The following is a 15,960-nucleotide window of genomic DNA, read 5'->3' on the forward strand; positions in this document are numbered from 1 at the left end:
CCCAGCATGAAAAATAGGCATCATCCATTCCTTATGTTGATAGAGCCTACAGAGTTTCCATGAATATAGATAAAAGAAATGAAGAGCTACAGTATCTTATTAAATCTGTCCTTCCAAAAAATGGCTACAACAGAACATTAGCAAAAAAAAAAATAATAATAATAATAAACCAAGACTATTAAATAGCAATGAATTCTCCCATAAATTATCTCCCCAATCAAAATCTCTAATCATCTAAACCCTCCTGAACCAAATCATCTGTCACAAGATCAGTTGCAGTTGTGGGTTACACTACATAGAACTAACTGGCAGATCTGGGAAGATACACCAATTGGAACACATCAAGGACCTTGAAAATGGAAGAAAGCACAAATCAGGACTGGCAGCACACATACAACAGATACAAAGAGCATCTAATAGAATGGCAAGAAACTGAAATGTCCAATATTGATTTCTCCTTCTACTCAAGAGCATTCAATGAATCAGCTGAAATATGAAATAATGAAGTATCCTCTACAGTGTAACAAAAAACAAAGGATGATTTTACATCAAATGTAAAATCATCCTCAGTCTTCCTTAATCCATCATGACTAACTTGTAACTACCAGCAACATACAGCAACCCATGAACCAACAGTTAGCATAATGGCAAGTGTATGTTTGCTATTGTTTAAACATTTTCAAATATTCTTCACTAGAAATGCTAACTGTTATTACTTTTGCTGGTATTTTTTTTTTAATTTATTCATGCTATTTCCTTATGAAGTGAAACAAAGTTTTTTCACAAAACTAATTGAATTAAAATTGTTTCTTTTTGACTTCTCCGTATGTATGGTTTAATGACACACACACATACACAGAAGTCAAAGACCTCTTTCTTTCTAATTCAACTGTGAATTTGATTTGAGGATGAAAATTTTATGTCAGAGAAGATCAAAAGAGAAAATTTACAGCAGTTTATACACATATGTATGTTCATTAATAATTATAAGGTAATATTCACTTTTTAAGATGAATATTGGAAATGATATAGAAAGTAATACATAAATTTTACTAACATCATTTTAGGCAAAACTTGAGTATTTGTTTTATTTACAATAGAATTTATTATCGGAATTGTATATTTCAAAAATTGAATTTGTTGCAGACTTCTTTTACTCCTAAAATGAGAACCTTTTGGAAATTTTCTCATGGGGCAAAATCCTTAATATTTTTGACAGCTTTTTCTGGTAAGATACTTTATAATTGACTTGATAAAAACATTTGCTTTTGTAACATTCTTAACACATAATATTCATGTGGATAGATGAATATGTGCTTACTTTGAACTAAAATGTGCTATAATTTATATGCAAATTAAGAAGAGTAATTTAAATAGGACATATTGATATATCATCCTTTTGAATTTAACTCTCTCAGTAATTATAATAGCATTATCATTATTTTACTTATCCTTTATTAATTCCTGGGAAAGAGATCTAAGTTTGAATTTCATCTGACAGGAGGAATTTTCTAGATAGGTTTTATCCTTTATCCAAGTGTAAGCAAACAAAGTTTGCACCTGAAGTATTTTTAGAACTGGGCAACTCATATATACAAGCTAATGACTTCACATCACTTGCCTTAGTATCCCATAATGCAAAGCATATATTCTTACAGACATGTATAATGCTATACATTATGGGAAGGATTACTACCCAGACCAGTTTCAATCTTTATTGAGGTCTCATCAGTGGGATTCAGAATCAGAGGTGATACCAATCAGAGGTTGAAGTAATGCAGAAGTCATATTTTCATATACGAGTAGCCAAAAGGTGTTACATCTTATTATTAAATATACTTGGTTATACTATAAATTAAAGATGCCAAGATATTATTTTCTTGGTTTAAACCTTTATCCAAGTATAAAGGGTCAAAGCTGTATAACTGAGAGGAGACCTCCACATTGCCTTTTAAAGGAATGTGGAGAACCGACCAGGGCTTCTGACCTAATGTCCAATCCTCACCTTCTCGTGGTGCACCCTGTTGGGTATCTACCTGGATACTGAACGAACGAGGATGGGCTGGCAATTTGGGATTTAGCTGACGAAATTGTATTCTTATTGGCTAAAACCAATATACAAAATGATAGCACAACATGAACAAAATTTCATTCCGGCTGTGGCGTCGCCCAGTTAAAGGTTAAACAAGGCCCCTGTTGTTTTCGCCAAGGAACCAGGGCGAACAGCGAAAAGTCAGCTACTGGAACAAATCTGAAAGGACACCCCAACTCAACATCACCAGAGTTAAAGATCAGTACTATCAACATAAGAAGCCCGAATGACAAAGAAATGGAGCTAGCTGAAGAATTAGATAAGTACCAGATCGACATAATAGGGGTGACTGAAACAAAAAAGACAAAAACTGGTGAGATCTTTCTGAGCAAAAATACAAAATGTTATATTCAGGAAATGACAATCAAGGAAAAGAAGGAATAGCCATAGTATTCAACACAAAATACGAGGCTAATCTTCTTGAATGGCAGGCAGTCTCAAGTAGAGTGATGTGGGCAAATATGAGAATGGGGAACTGGACAGTGAGACTTATTTGTGCCTATGGTCCCACATAAGGTTCTACTAAGGTAGATGTGGAGGAATTTTTTGATGCTTTAGATAAAGTAACTGACATAATGAAAAAAGGAAAAGTTGATCCTTGTTGGGGATCTAAATAGCAGAATAGGAAATGATTGTCAGACATACAAAAATATTTTGGGAAAATTTGGAGAAAAGAGCAAAGCTAATAATAATGGCAAATACCTGTTGGATTTCTACTCAGGACATGGACTGGTTATTACTAACACCATGTTCCAACAAAAATGTGCACAAATTCACATGGAGAGAAGAGGCAAGGAATAAGAAATATCTCATTGACTATGTTATTGTTGATAGTGATGTTTCTTCTTGGTGCAGGACACCAGAGTGTACAGAGGATTTGAAATTGGAAGCGATCACTATTTAGTCTTGAGCAGGATAAAATTGAATTTCATACTGAAAAGAATAACATGGAAGAAAGTTTTAAAGCGAATAAAAGTTGAGAAGAGCTCTCAGATGTAAACTGTAGACTAAAATACACAAAGTTTATTGAAGAAAAAATGAAAGAGTTCGAGAACAGGAACCAAGCTTTAGAGATTCAGTGGCAAGCCTTGAAGAAAACCTTGATTGATTCTGCCAGAGAGGCATGTGGTGAGGTTGTCTGCAAGGATAGAAAAATCAGAACTTCATGGTGGACACAGGAAGTTAAAGAGGCAGTGAAGGAAAAGAAGAAAGCATATCAAAAGTTCCTGGCAAATAAGTCAGCTTGTGCTCTTAGAGAATACAGAGACGAATGTAAGAAAGCGAAACACTGTGGAAAACTAGCTAAACAAAAGTCATGGGAGGACTTTGGCAAGAACATAGAAAATAAATATCAAGAAAGTGGTAAGATATTCTGGAGGTTGAAGAAGCTTAGAAATGGAGGAAAGAGTGCTGTAAAAGAGTTAGAGATGATAAAGATGACATGAAAACAGGATAAAAAGATATCCTTGAAGTATTGAGTAATTACTTCAAAAAATTGCTAAATGAAACAAGCAGTGAGAGCACAGTGGTAAAAAACACTCAACAGGCATACAGTCAGGAATTCATATCCATACTTGAAGTAAAAAAAACCATCCAAGGCTTGAAATGTGGAAAGGCAGCAGGAAAAGATGATATTCGAAGAGAAATGCTGAAGTATAGTGGTATAAAAGTCTTTCAGTGGCTGTACTGCATAGTTCAGAAAGCCTGGACAAAGGGATGAATTCCCGATGATTGGAGTAGAGCTCTAATAGTACCCATATATAAAAAAGGGAAATAAAACTGAATGTGAGAATTACAGAGATATTTCCTACTGAGTGTTCCTGGCAAGATCTATGCAAGTAGACTTGAGAAACTTGAGAAGAATTGTGGAAGAAAAGCTTGGTGAAGAACAAACTGGATTCAGGCCAAATAAAGGCTGTCAGGATCAGATCTTCACTTTACGACAAATAGTTGAGAAAGCATGGGAATATAACAAAGATCTGTATTTAAGTTTTGTCGATCTGGAAAAGACATGACAAGGTGCCAAGATAGAAGCTATTCAATACGCTACAGTATGGTGTCAATGGAGCATTATATCAAGCAATGCTTAGTCTTTATTTGAGTTGTGAGTCAGCAGTTAGAATTGAAGGAAGTACAGGAAGATGGTTTTATGTTAAAACTGGTGTTAAACAAGGATGTACATTATCCCCTCTGTTATTCATTATCTATATGGATCACATTATGAAGGAAAGTGGTATTAAACATGATATCAGAATTGGAGAGGTTAATGTCAGCTCTTTGCTTTATGCGGACAATGTTATACTTTTAAATATATCGCTACAAGTTTGCAAGATACCCTGATTAATTTGAATAACTATTGTAATAGATAGGGTATGAAGGTCAGCATTAAAAAGACAAAGACAATGAAAATAGGTATAATTGTTGAAAATATCAGCTGCATTGTGAACGGAGAACCTGTGGAACAAGTAAAACATTTCAGCTACTTATGCACAATTTTTACTGAAGATGGTAAATTAAATATAGAAATAGAGAACATAATCAACAAAGCTGGTATAGTAGGCAGTCAATTGAATAAATTCATATGGAATAAGAGAGAAATTAGTCCAAATACTAAATTAGCTGTATACAAGACAGTGTTCAAACAGTTTTAACTTATGGATCTGAGAGCTGGGTCAGAAGTAAAACACTTGACCCAAAGACTAGAGACCACAGATATGAGAGTCCTGAGAAAGATTAGAGGCGTGAACATATGGCATCAATGGCAATATCATATTAAAAACGAGGATATTAGGAAAGAACTTGACATTGTCAGCATCCAGGAATGCGTTAGCAGAGCTAATCTCAGGTGGTATGGTCACTTAAACAGAATGGGTGAGAGGAAAGATTAGCAAAACAAGTGTTCTCTGCCAGGTTGGCTGGAAAATGACCCAGAGGAAGACCAAGATATAGGTGGATTGATACAGTACAAGGTGCCTTAGATGATAGTAATATAAGATCTGATAATGTTGGAGTCTTGACAAGTAACAGACTGATTTGGAGGAAAATTGTAGATAGGAAGTTAGTAATGATGTAAATTTTTTATGTAGTACTATCATATCCTGTATATACCCTTGAGGGTACATGTCAGGAATTTGATGATGATGAGTGCAAGAGCATGTAGTTTGGTTCTCTATACACATGTATCCTTCTGATGATGACCTCAATACAGGTTCGAAACGTCAAGTGTTATTTTATTAATAATTAGTAAAATAATCATTTCAACATGTATTTTGTATCCCTAAATTCGTAAATATTAATGCTGATCATCGTGTATCCTTAAAAGAAAAAAAATGTTAATTCAAAAAGTTGCTGATCGAACCAGTATTAATCAACAGCTTACTATATTTGGTCTTCTGAAGTTATTCTGTATCTCTTTTATTAATCTTGTTAACTTTTATGTTATGTATTGCTATTCTTAATTTATTGTAGAAAGCCATGCATCACTAATTGTGGTTTGCAGCCATACAACTATACAAATTAAAAAGAAGTTGACATTACATGCATATGTGCAGAAGCTTGTGAGGGATTTGCAGCTGTTACAGGAATGTGTTCAAGGGAATTGTTCAAAACACAGAAGACAAGTAGATTTGTTTTCAGTCTCTGTATAGAACATATATATATACCAAAACTTCTCTGTCACATATAAATACTCTGATTGAAAGAGCATATTGAATGAAAGCTTAGTATAGAGAAAGGCTTAAAATTTCTATTTGTATGACTGTTAGTGAGGTATTCCATTGAATATTATGATAGATGCAATGGTATGTCCAGACACTTTGGCCATTTACAGTTAATACCAGTAGGCAAACCCTAATATCGGGTATGTCCACCTTTGGCTTTGATCGCCTCCTACAACCTTTGAGGGAGGCTTTCCGCCAATGTGCGACAGATATCAGGTGGAATTTGTCTCCATTCCCTCCATCAAAGCAGCACTGAGTTCAGTGACAGATCGAGGAGACGTACTGCTCTGGATCTCAATTGCCGCTCCAATTCATCCCTCTGTGCAGGCCAGGGTAGTTGTTTAACACCCTTCTCTTCATACCATTCCATAAGAACTGCAGCTTTGTGGCATGGGGCATTGTCATCTTGATAGTAACACGGGTCTGCTCCATAAAAACTCCAGTGTAGGCAGCACCAGATTATTCAGAATATCAAGGTACTAAGCTGTCTTCATGAAACCATGGACAACAACCAGTGGTCCCACTCCAAATCAGCTGAATACATCCCACACCATTACTCCTTCACTACCAAACTCTACTGTGGGTACAACACACTGTGGTAACAAGCATTTACCAGGCTACCTCCACACCCACACCGTGCAATCAGACTGGAAACAGGTGAAGCTTGATTCATCACTCCAGAGTACTGTTTTCCACTGGTCAGTTGTCCAGTTCACATGCTCTTTGCACCAGGCCAGATGAGCCACCTTGGTTGTTGTTGTGGTGTTCAACTTGTGTGCTGCTGCTCTTCTGTGGAAACCCAGTAACAGAGTTCTTTTTGTATAGTATTAGTGCTCACCATGGTGTTACTGGCACTCTGGAACTCATCACAGATGATCTGTGGCCAGATTTTGCATGCCACCTGTTTTAACACCCTCCTTTCCCTGAATGCACCCCTACGGTTATTTTCAGTGGGTGCTCTGGGTGTTTTCCTGTGGTAGTGATGCCGGAACATCTCCATTTGTTGATCACATCACAAACCTTTGATTTTGGATGCTCCAGTTGAGCGGCAATGGCATGTATGGACATGTTACCAGTGGTGACAGCTCACAGACACCTCTCTCAAAGTCACTGAATTCACATTATGTTGCCATACCACCTGCATTCAACTCCTACGATCACATACTGCTTCCTACTATCCGTACACCGGTTTTTATGTTATTAAGAAATCTCGAAATGTTCCATAACTTCAAATAAAAGGGATGTTTGGCCAATTATTGGTAAATAGTGTATATCTACCTGAAGCTAAGTTAAATAATCTCATGTGGAGGTAGTAGTTTTTTTCTTTCAGAAACTCAGATTTTTTTATGACTTAATTTAATATGTTAATAAACATCCTTTTATAATCCACAATATAGCTTAATGGTATAACTAATACCAAGAGGAAAAAATACATTTATTACACTCACTAATATTTTGCTGGTTTTCTACCCAACATTATCAGAGAACAGTGAAATTGTGCCAGGCACAGCACTAAACCAAGTAATTGTAAAAACAATTTAAATTCTAACTGACACCTAATGTCCTTATGTGGCACCTTTTATAATTTTTGTGTCATAATACCATTAAATTAAAATAGTTATGAATAATGTTCAACACTTGAACCAGTCAACTATATACTAGAATGATGATCCTCCATGGGGATGATATAGTACACAATATCATCCCCATGGAGGATGATATTGTGTACTATGATGAACATAGAATGGGGTATCAACAATCTTCTACCTGAAATAGCCAATAATGTTTGTTTAGACATAGTAAGCATCCTAACCAAATCTGAACCACCTAAAAGTAATATACGACAGAAACAGCTGCTTTAAAAAATGTTGTATAAGCATAACAATATTGCTATTAAAGCTGATAATGGTAATGCTACTCTTATCATGAATGAAGAGGATCATAACAAAAAAAAAATCCAGGATCTCCTAGATGACAATTCTATTTACCAGATCAATGATCAAGACCACAATGTCTCAAAAGAAAAAAAGTTCATCAATTATTGGAAAAAGTTAAATTATTTATTATATATATTAATTAATTATTAATATTAATTTGTGATATTATATATCACAGATTAAATTATGAGTAACGAATATGTTGAGAAAATTAATAAGGAATCCTCCTTCCCTTTTTCCCTTTGTAAATCTAAATCTTTACAAAATTGAGTATATACTTTATTATTATTACAGGCAACTCCTTAGACTCATTGAGGGAGGCCCTAAACATCATGTCCACACAACTATACAACATTCTCACAGTATCTATCATACCTTGCCTTGAACTCACTCACTGTTATAGCACCCACAACAGAGACTCTGGCAGCTTATTCCCTCATTTACCACTCTAAAAGTAAAGAACCCAGCTCTAACACCCTTGCTAACCACACTCTTGCCCAGCTTCCATAGGTGTCCCCTAGTTCTCCTACCACCAGTCCTGATCTCAAAAATATCCTCTGAATTAATCCTATAGAAACTCTTTAGCAATTTGAATGTCTCAATCATATCTCCCCTTTTCTGCCTATCAACTAATTTCTGCAACCCACAAATCTTCAACCTGTTCTCATAAGATTCATTCCATAGACCTGCTATCATCTTGGTCACTCGCCTCTGGATCCTCTCCACCTCCTTCCCATCAAGAAGAAATCTAGGTGACCAAATCTGGGCACAGCAGTCGAGATGAGGTCTTATCAAGGCTCGGTACAGAGGTACAATAACTTGCTTGTCTCTGCTCGTCAAAGTATTTTTCAACAACCAAGTGAGTTGATGAGCTGATTTAGCCACTTTTACAATGTGTCCCCTAAACTTCATCTCTCTATCCACCAACACTCCCAAGTCCCTGGTCTCATCAATCTCCTGGAGTACAGTTCCACCAATGTGGTATACTGCTGCTAATCTTTTCACCCCAAAATGCATATCCTTACTTACATTTTGTCACATTAAATTGACATCCATTCTCCTTAGTCCAGAACTCCAATCTATCCAAGTCGTCCTGCAAGATTTTGACATCTTCTGCACTCACTATTACCCTACCCAACTTTGCATCATCAGCGAACAAATGAACTGTTCCCTCTTAGATCCTTCCCTATATCGTTAATGAACAAATTAAACAGCAGTGGTCCAAGAACAGAATCCTGTGGCACACCACTAGTTACAGGCCGTCTTTTGGACTCTGCTCCTGAATAAACTACTCTCTGATATCTCTCCATCAACCACTCACCTATCCATCTACCAACCCTATACCCATTCCCATATGTTATAGTTTACGGATTAGAATTCCATGTGGTATCCTGTCAAATGCATTAGCATGGTCCAGCAGTATCACTGTAAACCCATTACCCTTATCCAGTTCAGCCGTCACTGTGTTATAAAACTTGAGCAAGGGCATGATCTACCCTTCAAAAAGCCATGCTGTCCCCTGCAGTATCTCATTTTCATCGATCCATTGCTGTATTTTTCCTTTGACTACTTTCTCCAAGATCTTGATAACAACTCCTGATATGCTGATTGGTTGGTAATTTGCAACAGTAGTTTTGGATCCTCCTTTATGCAGTCGAACTATTTTCCCCTCTTTCCACATTTAGTCCTTTCGGGACTAAACCAGACCCAAGACTCAGATTAAACAACATGGTCAAGGGCACTGATAATTCTTTAGCCGCTTCACGTAAGACCCGTGCCGGTATACCATCCAATCCCACAGATGTATTCACATTAAGGTTCTGTAATAGACTATTCACCCCCACTTCATTTATCACAATTCCCTTTTAAACTAATGGTTCCTTCATTTTTTTAATGTCACCACCTGGATGATATACTCTTGCAAAGTGTTCGCTCAGTAATTCCACTATATCGACTGATTCAGTGACCTCCTTACCATCGTCATTCCTTAAAATCATTCTGCCGTGTACAGTTTTTTTTTTGCTTGCCACATATTGAAAGAACTGTTTGGGATTCTCTTTAGCTTGCATAGCTAGTTTCCTTTCATAATCCGCTTTTGCTTTTTTTTACCACACTCTTTACCCTTCTGACCTGCACTTTATACTGTTCGTTTGCCTGCAGGTCACCTCTCTCTCTCTCTCTTTAAATTCCTTCCACAGTTGTTTCTTTTTTTTGCAGCTCAAGCTTAATGGTGTTATTCATCCATTTAATCCCTACTTGTTTTACTATTCGGACCCTAGGTATACAATCAGCCATAACCTCCTGTAAATGCTCCTTGACCACTTCCCATGCTCTATCGACATCCAGCCCTTGCAGTTTTACATGCCATGGTACTGAACCAAGCAATCTCCTAAGCTTGTCATACTTGCGAGCACCGTAATTCCACATATACCCTGTCTTAATCGAAATTTTCACACCTTTAGCCACCTCCCGGGTCAAGACCTTATGATCACTCTCTCACCGATAGGTGGCAACATGGTCATATTCATTACAGTCAAATTCTCAGATGCTATTACCACTTGTTATTACTACTTGTTATTGCTATTACTGCTTGTTCTTATTGTTGTTGAAAGTTTTTACTATATAGGTTATACTATAAATTAAAGATACCAGTTTCTTGGTATCTTTAATTTATAGTATAACCAAGTGGGAAAACTTTCTCAACAACTATCTATCTCTAATCCAGAGTATTTTAATAATAAGGTGTTGACACTTTTTGGCACCTTGTATATGAAAATATGATTTATGCATTACTTCAACCTTAGTATCACCTCTGGGTCTGGCTCCCACTGATGAGACCTCAATAAATGTCGAAACTGGTCTGGGTAGTGGTCCTTCCCATAATGTATAGCATTATACATGTCCGTAAGAATATGTGCTTTGCATTATGGGATACTAAGGCAAGTGATGTGAAGTCATACTGCCTTTACCACAAGTTTCCCCAGTCCTGAAAATACTTCAGGTGCAAACTTTGTTTGCTTACACTTGAATAAAGGATTAAACCAAGTATATAATTTCTTGGTATCTTTAATTTATACTTGTTCTTATAAAACGTATGGTTTATAACCATGAGCAGAGGTTGATATCTTTAAGGTGAGTTTCACTGTGTGTGTGTGTGTGTGTGTGTGTAAGCACTTATTTAGATTAATTTTGTCTGTTTATATATATGGATTATTCCAGGATTCTGGTTGAGCAAATTTCATTCAGACTTGGTATTTGGAATCCTTACAAAAATTTGTTGGATCATCCCAATTATTTCATTAGCACAGCAATTGCAAAGGGCAAAGCATGTACAAATTACATACTCCAATAATTCTGCTTGGTTTGGAAAGAATTTAATAAAATGTGGGATTTAAAATACACATGCAAGATGTCTGTGTAGTTCGGTTTTTTTTTTTTTGGTAAAATTATTTAAACTGATATTAATAATTCTGCACATGCTGAATGGAAGTTATTGAAATATGGTGTTTTGAATTTCTGTTGAAATTTATCGGATCTTTTCAGTTTTTAATTTCCATCAAACTACTTCTAGTAAATGTTATTGTCTAGAGCAGTGGTTCTTAACCTTTTATGATTCACATATCCTCTGGAAATGTGTATGTAACTTGCATACCCCTTGTATAGATAGATAAAACTTAGTTATAGTATAACAATGGGAATAAAATAAAAAATACACACACACACATGTTCAATTTTGTATTCATAAATTACATATAACAATAAGCATTAATATTGACATAAACAATTTAACAAATCTTATAAAATTATAAACATTTTACTGGGTAAGATGGTTGTGCTTGATTATGCTTGCACAGATCATCAATGGTTAAGGTTATCTTTCTAAGGTACATTCACAAGTCACCATCAACATCCAGCCTGTTCCTATATTTTTTAAAGCAATTAAAGATGAAAAACCAGTTTCACATAAACAAGTTGTTGTGAAAGGTAACAAATATTTGACTGCAATTTTTGACAAAGTTGGATATTCCTCCATTCCAGTTCATAAACTAATCAGTGGATTTTTGGAATGAATGCTTTTTAAACTATTGTCACAAGATATCTCAATCAACTCTTCTTTATTGGACAGTGGAAGCTTACATTTTTCCAAATCAAAAGTGAAGGGGTCTCGAATCCATTCTTGCGTTTCATCAGGGAGTGGAAAATATTGCCTTATAAGATTTTTAAGAGGACTTAAGTGAATGATTATTTGTTGTCTAGGTCTTAAAAGTCTGCAGTCGTTTGCTCATTTTCTTTAAGAAATGAATCTAGTTGCTGAAATTGGTCACAACTGTTGTTTTTAATTCCATTTTCCCAGAGATAAATTTTTTTTTACCATGGCCTCTGTTTTCTTCTCAACATAGAACACATCAACATTGTCTTTTTGCAATGATAAGTTCCAAATATTAATTTTTTCAAAAATATCAGCTAAATATGCTAACCACAGAGCCATTCTAAGTCTTGCAGTCTTAAAGAGAGTCAAAACTCGTAGTCCATGAAAAAATAGCATACTTCATTGTGGAGTTCAAATAAATGGCAAAGAACATTTCCTCGTGACAACCAACGTACTTCTGTTTGAAGTGGCAATCTCTTATGCAGCTACCCATTTCTTCACAGATAATTGAAAAAAGTCAAGACTTCAATGGTATCATCAGGAAGAAATTTAGCTATCAGTGCTTCATGATGAAGACAATGAGTGAACTTACATAGCAATGAGTGGTTGTATCACAAGACTAGCAGGTTATATAAAACAGGTTGCAAGTCTTGTGATACAACCACTCATTGCTTTTGTTCCGTCAATACATACAGAAATACAGTTTTTCCATTCAAGGTTGTTTTCAAGCTAGCCCAGCTACATCTGTTGACTCATCCACTTGTATGGTAAACCACAGGCTACATAGAATAGCTTGAATGAGTTGGTCCTTAATATTACAGGATATATCTTTAATTCTCCTGGAAATTGTGTCGTTTGACAAAGGAATTGTTCTGAAATGGTTTGCCTCTTTTTGACCAAACATACAAGAAGCTATTTCTTCTACTGTTGGAAGAATGAGTGACTCTCCTATTGTGTGAGCCTTTCTGGCTTTGACAATTTGAAGGCTTGCTTTGTAAGATGCTTTAAGTGCACTTTTTTCTTCTATACCAGAAAAATGCTTAATTATGGTTTTTCTACTACTCGAGTCTTCCAAAAGATGTTCAAAATAGCTTAAGCACTTATTTTTTAAATGCTCATGTTTTGTTTCAAAGTGTTGCCATAAAACATAAAAGAGACAGTTTCATAGAATTTTGTGACAGGACTTCAGAGCAAAAATGCATTGTGGATTTGGTTCTACTAAATTTCCTGTCCATGTAAAGCCAAATTGTAAATATGATTCATGATATTTATGTTTTTTAATTTATTTTATCTCTTCTTGTTTAATATTTAATGTTCTTTTAGTTACTGCTGAATTCATCTCTTTACTCACATGGGATGATGACGTAGTCATCATCCCATGATTTATAACTTTGGAAACACTCATCAGATTTTTACAAAATATCACCACTAGATGGGTAGGTGAAGAGTATAAATTTATCAGACATCATGATGCTATGCAAACAAAATGTTTATCAAAAATTTACTTATGAAAAGTTTTATTGTTTGTGGTATATGAATGAATGATACCAATTATAAGTTCCCTAATCTTCATTTGATATAATGAATAGCATCCACACAGTTCTTGTTTTTAAATAGTTCAAGATCACATGAAGAAAATTACCTCATCATAAATTGTGTTTTATATTGGCAAAGCAGTTTCAAGTTTTTCACTTGGTTACGAAGAGTAAAGAAATTTGATAAATTATTATTATCCTAAAGCCCCATGGAGTTAAAGGCTCATCTAGAAAGCCTCCTTTGTCATACACACAGCTAGGCATGGTATGATGAACCTTGAACACATTCATATTTTCTGCAGACACCATGATCTCAGGCAATGCATTCCAATCATTCACAACTCTCCATGCAAAAAAAAACCTGCTTCTCACTCCCTTGCTCACACCCTCCTTATACAGCTTCCAGGGATGACCTCATGTTCTCCCCCGTCTCCCACCATTTTACGAAAAAACCTCTTCAACATTAATCCTGTAACAACCCCTTATCAACCTGTACTTCTCTATCATATCTCCTCTTTCTCCTATCCACTAGACTCTGCAAATTGCATCATCTCAACCTTTCTTCATATTCAACATTCCAGAGATCAGAAACTATTTTAGTCAATTGCCTCTGGACTTTTGCCAAAATCTCTTCATCCTTTTGAAAACCAACTGACCATAGTAGTCCATGTGTGGCCTAATCAGAGCCTTATATAATCAAGCTGGAATCGCCTTACTTCTACAAGTCAGTGTCCTCTGCATCATTGTCAGAATTCATTTTGTTGTCCTCACAATTATGGCAATATGTCCTCTAAATTTTAGATTCTTATCCACCATCACCCATAGAACTCTTATCTCCTTCACCTCCAACAATATATCCCCACCAAGAGTAAATTCTATATCCCATCTTTGTTTTCCAAATTTTAAAACTTTACGATTCACAACATTGAACTGGTCTTCCCACTCCCATGTCCATTCAATCAGTCCATTCAAGCCTTGTAAGGACACAACATCTGCTCTACTCCTCATAGTTGTTGCAACTTTGCACCATCTGCAAACAACTGTATATCCCCATTCAAATCTTCCCCAATATCATTAACATACAGGTTAAACATCAGTGGCCCTAAACTAGACCCCTGAGATGCAATACTAGTGGTTTTCCTTTTCTGGGATATTGTTCCTCCATACACAACTTGTTGACATCAGGCAGCCAATTTCCAATCCAGTGCATTAGTCTAATATTCAATCCCATCCACTCTATCAACTTATAATCTATCAAAGCCTTTGCAAATTGTAAGAATACTACTATACAGCAATCCCTCGATTAATGCACCTAATGCGTTCTTTAAAACAGGCGCATTAATCGAAAACTCACTAATCGAATATAATAACCTACGGGAAAAAGTATAATTCGTTCCTCAAATTTCTTTTTTGAACCTTAATTTTTTTATAAAAGAATTAAGGTGTGTCTTCTCAGGGCCTAGTTAAAGGAAAGCCATGAAGCTGAAAGACAATAAAACATATTCAGAATATAAATTTTATTATTCTACTTCTTAACAAAGAATTGAGCTAACGTAGTTTGACAAGCATTTTTTTTTTTTTTTTTTTTTTTTTTTTTTCATACAACCGACGGTATGGCCCTATTGCCTCTTCTACTCTTTGCAAATTTTACTGCTTCTCTCTCTCTCTCTCTCTTCATCAGGGTCAGCCTCTAAGCATTGCTGCTTAAAAATTTCAATTGTACGAATAATTGTGAAATCTCTTTTGGCTGACTGTCAGTAGTTAAATTTTCTTCACATTCTTCAAGATCTTCCCGCTGTGCATCTAAATTTAGCAGATCGGAATAACTCAATTCTTCAGAATGAGATTTAATTAACTCTTGGACGTTATCATTGTCAATCTCATGAAAACCTAGTTCACGGCGATGTTGGCAATTTCCTCAACAACATCCATTTCATTTGAAAAACTTCCAAAATCTTTTGCACAATATGGAAAAATGTGCTTCTAAACGGCTCTCATATTGCTAGCAGTAATTTCATTCCAAGATTGATGAATATTTTCAATAGCAGATTTAACATTAAATTTCTTCCAGAATTCTACTAATGTCATAGAATTCTCACCAAATGTTGCTTCTATTCCCTGTTTAAATGTTCTTCTCAGGTAGTATGCCTTAAAGTTTGCAATAATCCCCTGGTCCATTAGGTTGTATTTGGCAGTAAAAATTTGGACATAGTATACATGGAAGTAGTGTAGTATGCCATTAAAAATAACTTTGTAAAATGTTTTAAATCGGTAACTAAATAGTTACCGATTTAAAACCGAGGTAACTTTTAAAACAGAGAAAAAGTTACCGAGGTAACTTTTTCTCTGTATTACATGCATAATCTCTTAATTCAAAAATTTTGCACCTATCTTATTTAACCCTCTGACCTTTGGAATACGTTTAGACATTGCTTCTACTAGATAGTTCTTGTAGAAGAACTATCTAGTAGAAGTATCACCTAAGTAGAAGTATCACCTAAGCAGCATTGATTCTCCTTTCATTCCA

At 35.5% G+C, this 15,960-nt stretch overlaps 1 protein-coding gene across 2 annotated transcripts in view; it reads left to right on the forward strand.

The window, feature by feature from the left end:
* The window catches only part of LOC150107256 (heme A synthase COX15), a 159,849-nt gene that overhangs the window by 80,974 nt on the left and 62,915 nt on the right, over nt 1-15,960 (forward strand). For both annotated transcript variants that reach the window (XM_090391762.1, XM_090391761.1), the window contains exon 7: nt 1,147-1,228. In XM_090391762.1, coding sequence (XP_090247888.1) covers nt 1,147-1,228 — 82 coding nt within the window. The remainder of the gene's footprint in view (nt 1-1,146; nt 1,229-15,960) is intronic.

The sequence above is a fragment of the Typopeltis vanoorti genome, chromosome 4, assembly GCF_054136105.1.
Source record: "Typopeltis vanoorti isolate ZY-2024b chromosome 4, IOZ_Tvanoo_1.0, whole genome shotgun sequence".
Taxonomy (NCBI): Eukaryota; Metazoa; Arthropoda; class Arachnida; order Uropygi; family Thelyphonidae; genus Typopeltis; species Typopeltis vanoorti.